General features: G+C 42.1%; 1 protein-coding gene across 9 annotated transcripts in view; it reads left to right on the top strand.

Annotated features, from left to right (window-relative positions):
* fat1a (FAT atypical cadherin 1a) overlaps positions 1-15218 on the top strand; it is a 66850-nt gene that overhangs the window by 37069 nt on the left and 14563 nt on the right. For all 9 annotated transcript variants that reach the window (XR_009241469.1, XM_058640681.1, XM_058640686.1 and 6 more), the window contains 6 exons: positions 5070-5345; positions 5556-5766; positions 6295-10365; positions 10954-11150; positions 11264-11417; positions 12608-12841. Coding sequence is in view for 8 of the 9 variants with exons in the window: in XM_058640681.1 (XP_058496664.1) it covers positions 5070-5345; positions 5556-5766; positions 6295-10365; positions 10954-11150; positions 11264-11417; positions 12608-12841 (5143 nt within the window). In the remaining variant the exon portion in view is untranslated. The remainder of the gene's footprint in view (positions 1-5069; positions 5346-5555; positions 5767-6294; positions 10366-10953; positions 11151-11263; positions 11418-12607; positions 12842-15218) is intronic.

Below are 15218 nucleotides of genomic sequence, written 5' to 3'. Positions count from 1 at the left end.
CGGCCATTGTGCAAGTTTTTGTGCAGGCATTCATGCCTTGTCTGTGAGAGTTTGAACACTTTTACATGGTAGTTTGGGTCATATCGGATGACAGCGTTCAAAATGTTTTGTCCTTTGTCCTCAAAGGGGAGCTTCAGAGAACTGTAGCTGGAAAAGAATCTATTTGTTGTCACTCTGTATGAATCAAGCCTTTCATCATCGGGGCTGCTGTGCTCTACTGAGCCCTGGTTGAAGCACCGCCTTCACTGGCATTTTGCAGTTCACATGCGGAAGCAGCGAGTCCTTTATTTTAGTGCAGAACCCCCCCCCCTCTAAAAAAAAGCACACAGTGTACCTTTTTTCACCCATGTTTTTCTCTCCCCACCGTAAAGCATTTTCATAAAGGCCATGGCAACAGACAATTTAAAAGCATCTCAGCAGCACTGTTTGCTGTGACATTTTAGGTCAGATTAATCACATTGAAAGGTTAATTCTCAGTGGGGCTCGCTCCTCAGCGGGACCACATTTACTAGCCACCCTTTCACCTCGCAGACAATGCCTCAACTCAGTGATCATAAAAGAAAAATACTGGATCCACCTCATTGATTTTCAAGTTACTTTCTGCGTTCATGCCTTTGTTTAGTGTATCATTACAAATGATTAGTGCTGTGGCTGCTGTGGCTCCTACACGTGAGTGTTAGACATAATACAACCAGTTCACCACTGTAGGTCAGCTGTTTTCTGTCGAGGGAAGGGATTTAGTGAATTTGTATGCTCCATAAACCACACTTTGCGATGTAGGCCAGCTGGCTAGGATATGCTGAGAGTCCAATCGGTGACTGAAAGATGCACGCAGAACTAACAGAGACTAGAGCAATGTGACCAAAATGTGGTTGGCGTGTACTGAAAAAACCCCTGAAAGTGAAAAGTTGTTGTTTTTACAGATTATTTTCCCATCAACAAAAGAAAAAAAACCCACAAACTCGTACTCACCTCAGTGCTTGTCGTTATTGTTGTTTGTTTTCATGTTCTGAAGATCATTGTTGAGATATCGTGTGTCTTTTGCCTTCGTATTACCTAGAGTACATGTCTAATACATCGCATGAAGATCCAGTTGGTTTGCTTACACATGTCCCTGGGGAAACCATAACTGTCCTGAGGATTCAGAGTAATGTGCCTCAACATGTTTCAGGAAAGCCATCTGAGTGTTTTGGCTACTAATTTGTTTATGTGAAAACATTGTTCAGCATTGTCAGCATTTGCTCCGTTAGCAGGGGGTTTAGCAAACTGTTAACATACACATACTCTTGCTTCCTGCTGAGGATTGCATATGTGTTACAGTGGCATGTAACTAATTATTACGCAGTATAATGAATCATTTAAAGCTGTAGTGCATAACTTATAATACAAATAAATGTCTGTAAGATTCAAACCATAGTCCAATGAGTTCACACAGTGATGATGTAGCCAACCATCTCCACACGACTCTCTCACATGATTACAATCATACATCACCATTCAGATTTGTAGATTATAATGTCAATGAAAAGGTCAGCCATCCCCCACCCCTGCTTATGTTTGTGCTCAATAAAAGAACATGTATAAATAAGTATTTACTTTTACTTTAGTGTTATTGATTATGGATTTGTTTCCCCAGGCACTCTGTGTTGTTTACCTTTAAGTCACACAGAGTTGCATTGCAAATTAGATCTGCCTAAACACTCATGCACAGTGTTCCTTGTCTCTCTGTCTTTATCTTTCTTTCTGATTTCTCCTTATCTGGTTTTCAAACACCCGGCATTTATTGGCCGGGCATGCATCGGCAATGATTGTCGTGTTTGGGTAAAATAAAGCACAAACAAGAGCCCTGGACCTCTGTGGGCAGTGAGCTGTGTTAATCCTGTATTGGGAACACGTTGGAGTGGTCGGTGCCAGTGTCCTGCCTTCGCCCAGAACCTGCCACCTGGCAGGGAGGCTTCCTCTCCGACGCGCGGAGCAGGAGGACAATGATCACAATAGCAGCCCCCAGTTGTCCTGTTTGGGACACCACACAGAAGGTTTTCACTTCTGCCGAGGGCATTGTTATAACAGACCATACTTAAATGTACAAATGTAAACAAATATATCGGCATGTAGTGGTGAACCCCCTGGTAAACCTACGTGACCCTCAGGAACCATAGAAACACAAAGGCTCTCTCTAGGATCAGTGTTTGGTTTTGGAGTGCTTTTTACTGTCCATACCTCACTTGAGCCTCAGAAAGCACTAACTGGGCTCGATGCATCACAACAATAGCTGTTCCTCTTCATGCATATTTTCCCCGCCGTTACCTGTTAATTGCCATTCACTCTCAGGTCCAATGACTCTGAAATGCATGTGGGGTTTTTTATCGGCTTTTATCGGCTAACATGCTTCCACATCTACTTCATCTTTGACAGTGTTGCAAATTTCGGCAGCATAGCCTTTATCCATTCTCTTTATAACTTTAAAGTTATAAAGAGTTTTTATAAGTGCGTTCTAATCATTACTGCTGTTGAGTTTAAACAAGGGACAGCAATAAAAGATACAAAAAAGTAATGGCTATATCACAAAGCTCCATTGTGATTGCATTTTGCAAACAGATGATGCAATGGAAATTGTGTTAATCCCTTTTCTCACATGGTTCACCTGGGTTAAAAAATCCCGGATATACCTACTAATTTTAGTATGAAAGCAGATTTAGAGACCGCTGTGGGAGGTCTATGGAAAACCGTCTGCCACTCTGTTGTTTGCTCACCATCCGACTGTTGTAGTTCCACGAAGGCGCCTCTAAAGGATCAGCTGATGTAGACAAGGGGTGCCGCATTCCAGCTCGGGCACCTCATAGCTAGGAGCTGTGCCAACAAGGCAGTCTCATCATGCAGCCCAGATGCCCTTCCCCCATATCCACCGATACACCATCCTCTGTTCGCTGTGCAGAAGTACTTCAAGCTGTTCTGCTCACAATCTGTCCCCGGTCTCCCATTTCTCATGTTTTCTCAGTCCACATTACAAAGACTCTCTTTATGCCTCACTCAAGTGTGCACCTCACTCACTGACTTGTGAGTTAGTGTTTTTTGAGCTGATGTTTTTAGCGTTTTAATCTCAACCACGACTTGATTTTTTTGTGTGTGTGTGAAATCTGACCATTTCTTTCTACCTTTGATCTTTCTCTGTCATTTGTCTTTCTTACGCTCATCTCACCCGCACAGCACTTCTTTTTTTATTTTTTTCCTTTTCAGTATCTCCATCTGTCACGTCTGTCACTCCGAATCTCGTTCTTCCTCAAACACTCCCAGAGGAAGCTTTATTCAAAAACTACCGATTTTTCTTCCACACCAGCATTTCTGCTGCAGTCAGGCTGTATAATGCTGCTTTGTGATGTTTGGGGGCAAAGTTCCTTTGAAGTGTTTAAGAGACTCTGCGCAAAGGGAGAGCCAAGTTTGTGTGCATGTTGGAGAGGGGGAGATGGGGAGATGGGGGGGGTGTTGGGTGAGAGAGGTGCCAAATAGTTTTGGAAAGATGTGAATACTACTGACCAGGTTTCCGTGCTTGTATTTATTTCTGCTTCTTGACAACACAATCAGCCGCAGCCACCTTTCTCACCAGTCACACAATGTGTTATCTGACACCAGCCAGATTGAGACACACTGGACAGCCTCTTTGTGTGGATGTATGTGTGGAAGGGCATATTTTATGAGCGTGTGTATGAGGGTGCACATGTGTGCATCAGTGTGTGTGAAACATGGATTGTGAGACATCAGGGATCTGGTGTTATATGATGTCTAGAGTGACATGAGAAGACATGCATGGAATGAGACCGACTGTTAGGCTTCTAGGGGTGCACCACACACCAGAGGCTCAATTCAATATTGTTTTAATGTCTTATTGAACAAAGCGTATTTATTTTAAATTATGTCTCGTGATTAGCGGCACGACGCGAGTTGCTCGTTACACATGACTTGAGTGGCAAATAGCCAGTTTTACGGCACTGATAGACAGCATGAAGCCTAGTGCTCCCCCTGCAAGATGACATCTGTGTGGCTCGGCAGCACTGCCAACATCACAGCACACAGCAGATTGTAAATGTTATCAGTCCTGTCAGGTTGGGTCTATATTTGTTTCTGATATAGGGCTCACAGCTTAACAAACACTATGGTCGTGTTGACCAGAGATCTCACAAATCCTGGTCAGCTATCGAGCTGTTAACTGGTCAGAGTTTTTGTGACTGTTGCCCCCCCCCCCCCCCCCCCAACATTCCGCCTTCACTATAGAGCATGGCTTTGACTGGTTCCTTATGGGACATCACCCCCTGGTGTCTGGTATGCAGGTGTCTAATCTGGGTTGATCCCTTTGTTCCCCATGTTTGGCAACGATAGAAGCCGGTCTGGGAAGCAGAGCTGGCATTCCAGCGGCTCTCCATAATCCTCTGTCGGAAGTCCAGTAGACGAATGGCTGGTGTTGATAAAACATGTCCCAGTGGAATTTTATAGTTCGGGGATGTCCAATTCTTTGTTTTGTGTGTGGGAGAAAAGTGCAACGGATTCTTATGTTCGTCCATGTGAGAAGCACTTATGTGTTATGAGTCTGACAGTTGCTTGTCAATACCATACGAGAATATTCAATCAGAGTATTTAATTCAGTGTCATTTTAAATGTTACTGTCATTACTGTCAACAACTGTAATCATTTGTGTGTAGACAGAGGGGACTTGTGGTTGTTCTACACTGATTTCTTGTTTCACTGTTAACACCATCGAATGACTATTCAATGAAAGTATTACATTTGCCGTCATATGTATTGAATCTGTCAATATCTGCACTATTCCACAAGTGTGTGTGTGACGTATGTGTAGTGTTTTAGTTATTCTGAAATAGATGTTCAAGAATAGTTTGTACCACTAAAAATGTTTGATTTCTTTATTCACCCTATTATCCTCTAAAACTTGGCAGTCCGTAGTAACCCAACGTCAAGTTTAGAAGTGGCTTTTTAAGTGTAGCCCTGAAGAAATCCACATGCATGACTCAAGGCAGTTGTTAAAAACATGCTCCTCTCTCCACCTTTTCCTGCTGTAGGTGCTCATTCGTGTCATCGACACAAACAACCACCGGCCGCAGTTCTCGCAGCAGACGTATGTTGTGAACATCCCTGAGGACAAACCAGAAGGGAGTGAGGTCATGCAGATCAGTGCTGTGGACAGAGACGAGAAGAACAAACTGACCTTTACCCTCCTGAGCAGCACAGATCCAGTCAGCCTGAGGAAGTTCCGATTAGATCCAGGAACGGGCACTCTGTACACTGCTGAGCGACTGGATCATGAGACTATGCATCATCACATCCTCACTGTTATGGTATGAATAATAAAAACAATTTTTAATTGAGTTATTGTTTTTATTATATGCATTAGAAAATGAAACGTTACTATTCTTTGTAAGTGTGACTAGTTACACTATGAAGGGTAATATAAAGGGAAGAAGAACATCTCCTAAGGGCTCTCAGACTTTGTTCTCGACCTTCCTTTTTTTTAGCTGACTGACTCTTTCTAAATTTCCCTTCTTAAGGTTAGAGACCAGGACATTCCAGTAAAGAGGAACCTTGTACGTGTTATGGTCAATGTGGATGACACCAACGACAATGCACCCTGGTTTATTGGCACCCCATACACTGGCCGTGTGTTTGAATCAGCCACCGTAGGCTCAGCTGTGCTTCAGGTCACCGCTCTAGACAAAGACAAAGGCCACAATGCAGAGATCGTCTACAGCATTGAATCAGGTAAAAAAAAAAAAGTATATGCTAAGTGCCACATTGCTGATCTATTCCCCCCTGTTTTCCCTCCAAGCTGCACATGTTGTTTGTAAAAGAATGCAAAAGAAAACCGCTTGTAAAAAATGCATGAGTCATTCTGAGTTCTGCTACCCACTGCATCTTGATCATGAATGGAATATTTTACAAAAAACAAGGAAGATTGGAGACTTTGTTTAAAGGTCCTCCATATACGTGGGAGAAGAACAGATTCCCCCTCTGAATTTCCCACAATGCTTTTGCTGTTATATAAGAACAAGAAACATACAGTCAATAGCTTGTTGTTCAAAAACATGCATGTCTGAAAAAAAAAAAAAGCTAGATGACTTCATTGAGCTGTAACTTCCTCATCAATAACATAGTTCTTGTACTTTCTTGTACTTTCTTGTAGAATAAGTTTTTGTTGCCATGCACTGAATTCTGTAATTCTGAGTTCTGCAGACTGATTTAGAGTTCTAGTACAGTCACATAAATGTGTTTCTCTTTTGTATCTTGCAGGAAATTTTGCAAACTCATTTGCCATTGACCCTGTGCTTGGAACAATCACAGTAGCCAAAGAGCTCGATCGCCGCAGCAAGACCCTGTTTGAACTTACCATTAAAGCATCTGATAATGGAACGCCTCTACTCTCAACTACAGCCACTGTTCATATTGTGGTAACAGTTTCTGACAATGCAGCCCCCAGATTCAGTGAAAAGGAGTTTTCAGCCGAGGTCAGTGAATCCGCTCATCCAGGAAGTTTTGTGAGTTTGGTCACCGCTGTCAGCCAGTCGTCCGTCTTCTATCAAATTAAAGGTGGCAATATCAACAGTGCATTTGATATAAACCCAAACTCTGGAGTGGTTGTGACCCAGGGAGCTTTAGATTATGAGACCATCTCTCATTACACACTCATCATACAGGGAACCAACATGGCTGGAGTGGCTAGCAACGCAACCCTGCAGATTCATCTAAAGGACGAAAATGACAACGCTCCAATCTTTCTCCAGAGGGAATTCAAAGGAGTAATCAGCGAGTCTGCTCCCATTAACAGTATTGTTCTGACCCATGACAACACTCCTTTTGTCATTCGAGCTTCTGATGCTGATCGTGATCAGAATGCAATGCTAATCTATCAAATAGTCGAACCTTCTGCACACAACTACTTTGCCATTGATTCCAGCACTGGAGCCATCAGAATTATAACATCTCTGGATTATGAACAAAGAAGTGTTTTCCGGTTCACTGTTCAGGTCCATGATTTAGGAATACCAGGCCTGTTTGCAGAGACAGCGGCCAATGTGACCATTGAAGTAATTGATATTAATGACTGCCCACCAGTTCTTAGCCAAAAATTCTACGAGGCAACTGTCATAATGCCAACATTCAAAGGGGTGGAAGTCATTGAAATTAACGCTACAGACTCAGACTCTGCTCCTAACTCCAAACTCCTTTTCTCCATCTCTGAGGGTAACATTGGTGATAAATTTAAGATGGATCCAGTCACAGGCATAATCTCCATTCAGAATGTCACACAATTAAGGAGTCGATATGAATTAAAGGTTAGGGTGTCAGATGGTCGATTTGCCACTGTTGCGACAGTAAAGATAAATGTCAGAGAAAACAAGGAGAATAAGGTTAAGTTCACCAGGGAGTCCTACAAAGCCACCGTCCAAGAGAACTCATCTGAGAAGAAAACTCTAGCCGTCATTGCTGCTGTTGGGAACCAGGTGAACGAGCCTTTGTTCTACAAGATTTTAAACCCTGACAGCAGGTTTGAAATCAGCCACACATCCGGAGTAATCTCAACTACCGGGATACCATTTGACCGGGAGGTACAGGACACATACGATATCATTGTTGAGGTCACTAAAGAGGACAAAACTGAAGATGTCTCTCATGTTGTGGCAACTGTAACGGTGGAAGATGTGAATGACAACAAACCTATGTTTGTGAACCTCCCCTATCATGCCCTAGTTCAGATGGATGCAGAGGAAGGCCAGGTCATCAGGCAGGTCACTGCAGTAGATAAGGACATGGGTTCAAATGCAGAAATTCATTATTACCTCAAGGAGCATCAGGAGCACTTTGAAATTAGCCCCTCTGGTGAAATATCCCTCAAAAAGAAATTTGAGAAGGAATCACTCAACACAGACTTTGTCATTGTTGTCATGGCCAAAGATAATGGAGACATGCCTCTCTCAGCTGAAGTAGATGTCCCAATAACCGTGGTGAACAAAGCAATGCCTATATTTGAGAAGCCATTTTACAGCATTGAAATCCCTGAAAACATTCAGTTACACACACCTGTGCTTCATGTTCAGGCCAATTACTCAGAGAGCCCTCGTATTGTGTACACTATCTCTGAAGGAGATCCTTTTAAACAGTTCTCCATTGATTTTAACACAGGTGTAATTCATGTGATTCAGCCTTTGGACTTTGAGACACACCCTGCTTATAAATTAAATGTGAGAGCCACAGACTCTCTGACTGGAGCACAGTCAGAGGTGTTTGTTGATATCATACTGGAAGATGTGAATGACAACGTCCCTGTGTTCCTTTCAAAGACCTACTACACCAATATTTCTGAGGCCGCTGTCATTGGTACATCAGTTTTGCACGTTGACGCCAAAGATTCTGATACTGGCAACAACCAAGAAGTGTTCTTTCAGTTGGTCGAGGAAAAGGGCGAAAGCTCAGAGTATTTCACCATCGACCGTGACACAGGAACGATCTCTGTCGCTCAAGTACTGGATTACGAGGAGATCCAGCAGCACAAGTTGAGAGTTCGTGTTGTGGATGGAGGCGTTCCAGCCCTCTCCAGTGATGTCATTGTGACAATAGATGTAACGGACCTGAATGATAACGCTCCAAAATTTACAGAAAGAACGTACAAAACTTCTATCAGTGATCTGGCCCCACGTGGACACTTCATCACCCAAGTCCAAGCATCAGATGCTGATACCTCAGATTCAAATAACTTGGAATTCTCAATTGTATCTGGAAACGAAGATCAGAACTTTGCTATAGACAAGCACACAGGAGCGATTGTTATTTCCAACCACCGCAGGCCACATATGCTGCCTGTTTACAACCTCACTGTATCGGTTACTGACGGTGTATTCAGAAGCTCATGTGTTGTCATGGTCACAATTATTGGTGCCAACTTCCACAACCCTACTTTCGTTCAGAAGGACTATGTGGTGGAGCTCATTGAAAACTCACCTGTCGGTACCTTGGTGGCAGAAGCAAAGGCAACAGATGATGATGACGGCATTTATGGACAAATAACATACCAAATTGTCAATGATGTTGCAAAAGACAAGTTCTCTGTCAATAACAATGGCGAGATTTTTTCTTTGGAGAGTCTCGATCGTGAGAACAACAATGAGAAGGTTATTCCAATTTCTCTCGTCGCCAAAGATGGTGGCGGAAAAGTAGGATTTTGTATTGTCAATGTCATTCTCACAGATGTCAATGACAATGCCCCACAATTCAGAGCAGCTGAGTATAAAGCCACTATTTCATCGGATGTTCCAAGGGGAACCTCTGTGGTTAAAATTGCCGCTTCTGACATGGATGAGGGAAGCAATGCTGACATTCAGTATTCGATAGAAGCAGATGTTGAAAATGTGGAGGAGAACTTTGAAATCCATCCAACCTCTGGGGTCATAGTAACCAAAGAGAGTCTCATTGGACTTGAAAATGAGCTGTATGCATTCTTTGTCAGGGCAAAGGATACTGGGAACCCATCTAAAAATTCAGTTGTGCAGGTTTACGTCAGGATTGTTGCACCTGAGACCCCAATTCCCAAATTTGCGGAATCACATTACCGTAACACTATTGCTGAAGACCTTCCCATTGGCACCGAAATTGATGTGATTCAGGCAGTGAGCGAGCAACCAGTTGTCTACAGCCTTGTGAAAGGAAACACTCCTGAGAGCAATGAAGACGAAGTGTTTGTTGTAGACAGAGACAGTGGTGCCTTGAAACTTCAAAAAAGCCTCGACCATGAAACTACCAAATGGTACCAACTCACGTTGCTCGCCCAAACCAAACAAGAGAACTATGAGATAGTTTCATCTGTAATTGTAAACATCCAAGTGAAAGACCTCAATGACAACAAGCCGGTCTTTGAGTCAGATCCATATGAGGCTGTCATTGTGGAGAACCTTCCAAGTGGGACTCAAGTAATCCAAGTCAAAGCCACAGACCAAGACTCTGGAACCAACGGCCACGTCCTTTACAGCCTCAATCCCAAGCAAAACTTGCCAGAGATCAGTGAACTATTTGCTGTCAACAGTGAAACTGGATGGGTGACCACACTAAAAGAGTTAGACCGTGAAAAGTTGAACAAATACACTATTGCTGTCCTGGCCACAGACCAAGGGGATAAGATTCAACTTACTACTGGCACCAGAGTGGAGGTAACAGTTGCTGATGTAAATGACAACCCACCCCGCTTCACCGCAGAGATCTACAAAGGCACAGTGAGTGAAGATGACCCTCCCAGTGGGGTGATCGCTATTCTCAGCACCACAGATGATGACTCTGAGGACATCAATAAACAAGTGAACTACTTCATCACAGGTGGGCATTTGTTGTTTTGCAAGATAGATAATTAGTAAGCCAAAAGGCTAAACTCCCAAGTTCTTTGTGTGTCTGTTTTTCATAAACACAGCTCAGGGGGTGGGATGGGGGTGTTATCCATTTATACTATTTAATATAATGATAATATCTCATCTTTGAAACATTACACAGTCCTACTATTTGTTAGGAGTCTGAGTTATTGCCTGATCTGCCCAAGCTGTCAGCAAGTATTTTGATCATAATAGTAGAGAATTGTTTGAATAGTGCTTTGAAATAGATTGGGGAAAATACTTCATCTGGTGTTAATTAGTGTAAATAACTATACTAAGTCTAGAAATATGAAGATTAATCAGAAACCATAACTGTTGTTTATTCGTGTTCATTGTTCAAAGTTGCGCAGATTTTTTTTATTGGTCTGAAAGATTTCTTTTGTACCAAACACTTGATTTAGAAGGATTTGCTTTGCTCAGCGGTGCCGGATAATCACATGGGAATTCTTCCTCTTTATGTTTTTTAATGACGTGGTCTACTCTTGCTTCTGTGGTGTTGATAATTCTGAAGTGCTGAATTCCTTTTAACACCAAACAGGAGGGGACCTTCTTGGCCAGTTTGCCATAGAACATATTCAGAATGAGTGGAAAGTCTCTGTCAGGAAGCCCTTGGACCGTGAAGAGAGGGACAATTATCTCCTTAACATTACTGCCAGTGATGGCGTCTTCACTGCCAAAGCCATTGTGGAGGTCAAAGTGCTGGATGCCAATGACAACAGCCCAGTATGCGAAAAGGTAGTTATTTTCTTCCCAGCCTCTTTTTATAGCAGCTAATTTCTATTTTTCTGCCCTCTCCTTCCCGGTATTTTCTTATATTTAATCATCTCTTCTGCTTTCCTCTTACTCAGTCTCTGTACAGCGAGAGTGTCCCAGAGGACTCCCCTGCTGGCAGACTCATCTTGCAGGTCTCTGCCACAGATGCAGACATTCGCTCAAATGCCCAAATCTCCTATGAGCTCCAGGGACTTGGATCGGAATTGTTTGTCATCGACTCTGATACAGGTATGTGTCATGTTCACATGGGATTTGAAGGATTCTTGCGTGATGTTTTGTGGCAATATCTAAATTTATATCTTAAATTTTTGATTAGATTAGTCATATCATATTGTTATATTATTTGTCATTTGCCATGTGTGTCCTTGAACACATGGCAGTAGGGAGCAGTATATTGGAGTCTTGTATCAAACACTCATGGCCCTCTGCTTCATTTTACACCGTTAAGATTAAGATATTGAGTTGTTACTTCTATTTTTTTTGCCCAGTTGTTATCTACTTAGTCATTTCTAAAAGAGCCTACAACATTTCCCTGCAGGCCAACACATAGGCCCATGGTAGCTTGAGTAATAATATTACAGAGTTGCACTTAAATTGAATTTATGGCTTATGTACTTCTTCCCTGCAAATAATTTCTTCAGGGAGACCTTCTAAATCAGACACTGGCTTCTTTGGAAAAAAAAAACATGAGGAAATTGGAAAGAAAAATAGCACCACTTAATCACCACCAACGTTAAAATGAATGCAAAGTAAAGTCAATAGATGGCAAAACAAACTAAGCCACTAGATTTACAGCTCTACGACACATCTGCTATCACATGAAATCCCAAAGGACAGGCAGAGTGCAGCCTTAATACGCTGAAAGACTGACACGGATGCCATGCAGCTCTGTTTTGGCAACTGTGAGTGTTGAGTTTCAAACAGCAAAGGCGAGTGTTAGTTGAGGGTTATATTTTTCTCAGTTCAGGCAAGTAGGATTATTGCAGATGAGGACCGCCAAAATGGCTCTGGAGTTTTCCAGAGGGGCTGCGGTAATGTTGGCTGCCTCACTTCAAAAATGATCTGAGCTGCCAGCACTGATGTCTCTCTTCATACTCACCAAGCCCGCCCCCACCTCTCTCTGCCTCCTCTTGTGCTTCAATTACTTATTTATTTCCCTGTCTTCTGTCCCTTGAAAGCCATTTGTTGTTTAGAGGTGTTTTACTTGGTTATGTAGACAAGGTCGTTCCAGTGCTTCAGAGTATACACGACTTGTTCTCTTAAACACAATCTCAAGTTCATGATAAATTGCTTACACAGATTAAATCTTCACCCACTAAAAAAAAAGGCTTTGATTTGTTTTATTTTTTGTCATCCTGCTCCCAGAGGAAATGATGTCTCTTTGAATTATGTACAATATGTTTTTGTCTCATCTCCAGGGGAGTTGAAGACCTTACAGCCCCTGGACAGAGAGGAGCAAATTGAGCACAGGTTCAAAGTGCGGGCAGTGGACGGTGGAGGGTGGTACTGTGAGGCTGACATCCACGTCACTGTAGAAGACGTCAACGACAACCCGCCGCAGTTCTCATCCGACCCTTACACCATCACCGTCTTCGAGAACACAGAGACGGGGACGTATGTGGCAAAACTGCAGGCAAATGACGTCGACACTGGTGAGGAATTTAAATATCAGACACACTTTTCCCATGATCTTGTACTTGCACTAAGAATGAAATCAGTCTGTTGCTGTTTTTTTAACAAACAAAAAAATAAATAAATAATTTGTAGTGTAGTCCTTTGCCTGAAGTCAGATAGCAGTATTGGTCTTGCTTTGCTTTCAGTTTTCCGCTGATTTTTCTGTATTAATTCTGATTATATGAACATGGACCTGCTGTACTTGTGTAATTAGACTTAATGTAGCTTAGGTTAGCTCGCTTACTTCATTTCAAGTGCTGTTTTCAACAAATGTGTTTGTATTTTCAGCCGAACTTAAAATGGTAATCCTGTTTTAAAGGGTTGTAAATATGCTAGATACTGTATATAGGATAGTAAATATTATACAAATGTCACTTTTTTTCTCTTCTTCAAGGTTTCTTTTAAGATTTTTAGTGCATTATAGGAATATTCTTAGATAAACTTACGAGATACTGGTAGAGGCTGAGGTAAATCAGCTTTATTAGTTTCTGCTGAGGCAGTAGAACGTTAATTGTGAGTCAATAAGGCCTGTGCATTATGATTAAAATGCAATCAACAGCATCCCAGTGCATTACTCAGTGTCACAATAAAATAGCATGCACTTATAATTCAACAATAGGTTCTTAGCACCGTTGTATATTGTGTGCATATGTATTCTGGTTCAGTGGTGACTAACAAAGCACAAGTTATTATCCTTCCATTATGCGTGATACTAAATTGCACGAGGGGTGGATAACAAAAGTGGAATTTCATGAATGATAAACCCCTCAAATTAAAAGCTCCATTACACTTTAATGAAATTCTTCTCTCTTCATGCTGAATTCTCAAAAGGGATGATTGTAATTTTCCATTTGCCTGGTGCAAAGCCACAGGGCCACATATTTTTCTCTGCCGTCTTCACCTTTCAGCAAGCGTTGCCAGCCACTATGAGGTTTACATATGAATAAGACAGAGAAATTAAACCCAGCAATTTAGCAGACACTTGAGACTTCATCCACAAAAGCTACTGGACCTGCCTGTCCAAGTTTTCACCACTTAGTTTGTGTAGCAGGATATTTAAGCTTGTAGAAACATTGCTGCATGTTCGCTGTTAGAATGAACTCGCTCTCGGTCCGATGTTCTTGTCCCTCGCTTTGGCTGGACTGACAGCTCGACAGAATGAAGGGGGTGGTAGCATTAGGTCCCTCAGTGAGAATGGAATGGTGAAAGGTTTTGCTGGCAAAAAAATGCTTCACATTTTGAATATCAAAGATAGAGATACTCGAAGGAAGGGTGGAGGGAAAAAAGCTGCTCCCTGCAGTTTAGCCAGGAGCAATAATTATTTCAACTTACACTGAGTGAAAGCAGAGAGGCATTTGATTAGTATTTCTCTCACATACATGGGTATGGCACACTGAGTTTTTTTTTAGTATGTGTATGTCTTATTTTTTTTATTTATCAAGTTTGAAGCACTGAACTGGCAAGCCCCAAAAAGCCACACAGAGGATACAAGAAAAACAGGCGCTGTACTTTTGACCCAGTTTACTTTTTCAACTGTCTTGGAGTCAACCATCAACATTCAAAGCCTAACTTAACCCCTTCTCCTCAGAGAGAAGAGAGGCCCTATCTTCCATTGATATTTGACTCTATATATTGCTGTGTGGACTCGTTCTTGGCGCGACTTGCTGTGTGCCACTTGTGCTTGAAGACGTTTGATACCCACATCGCTCCTGCTCTTCAGTTCAGCACGCTGCCACAATCTCTGAGAGACAGCACTTATCAGTGTGGAAAAGTTATGAACCAGACAAGACAAACAGACCCAGACTTGTACCCTTGATCTGCGATAAACTTAAGTTATGCGAATCCACATTCCTCCTTTGATTCTACGTTGACCCTTATCGCTTTTCCCGGATCCAAATGTCTCCTTTTGCCCTCTGCACTGCAGTGTTGTTATTGTCTTCATTTAAGTTTTCACGTCGCTCCATGGTAGAGGAATTTAATAGTTTTCTGCTGTGTCGCTGTTGTGCTTTGCCAGATTCATCCGTGATTGGCATTCCCTTAAAAAAATATAAAAATAAATACAAAATTAGATTTCCATTAATACATTTTCTTTAGAATAAATCTGCTAATGAAGAGCATTAGAATAAATTCTCATTCATGTCAATATAAGCCATCAAAGTTAAACACAGCTGTACTAAAGGATGATCAAAGCAGGACTCGACGCAATAGTTTCTCCGAACGATAATAAATGGGAACGCAATGGCGGGTTTCAAATGGGGGCCACCTGCAGAAAGGCATTATGATTATTATTGTGATCCGTCTCTGTCTTGTTGCAGAGAGCATTTGCTAGTGGGAGGACATGAGTTATGAGGACAA

The sequence above is a fragment of the Solea solea genome, chromosome 10, assembly GCF_958295425.1.
Source record: "Solea solea chromosome 10, fSolSol10.1, whole genome shotgun sequence".
Taxonomy (NCBI): Eukaryota; Metazoa; Chordata; class Actinopteri; order Pleuronectiformes; family Soleidae; genus Solea; species Solea solea.
This window is presented reverse-complemented; position numbering and strand designations above follow the sequence as displayed.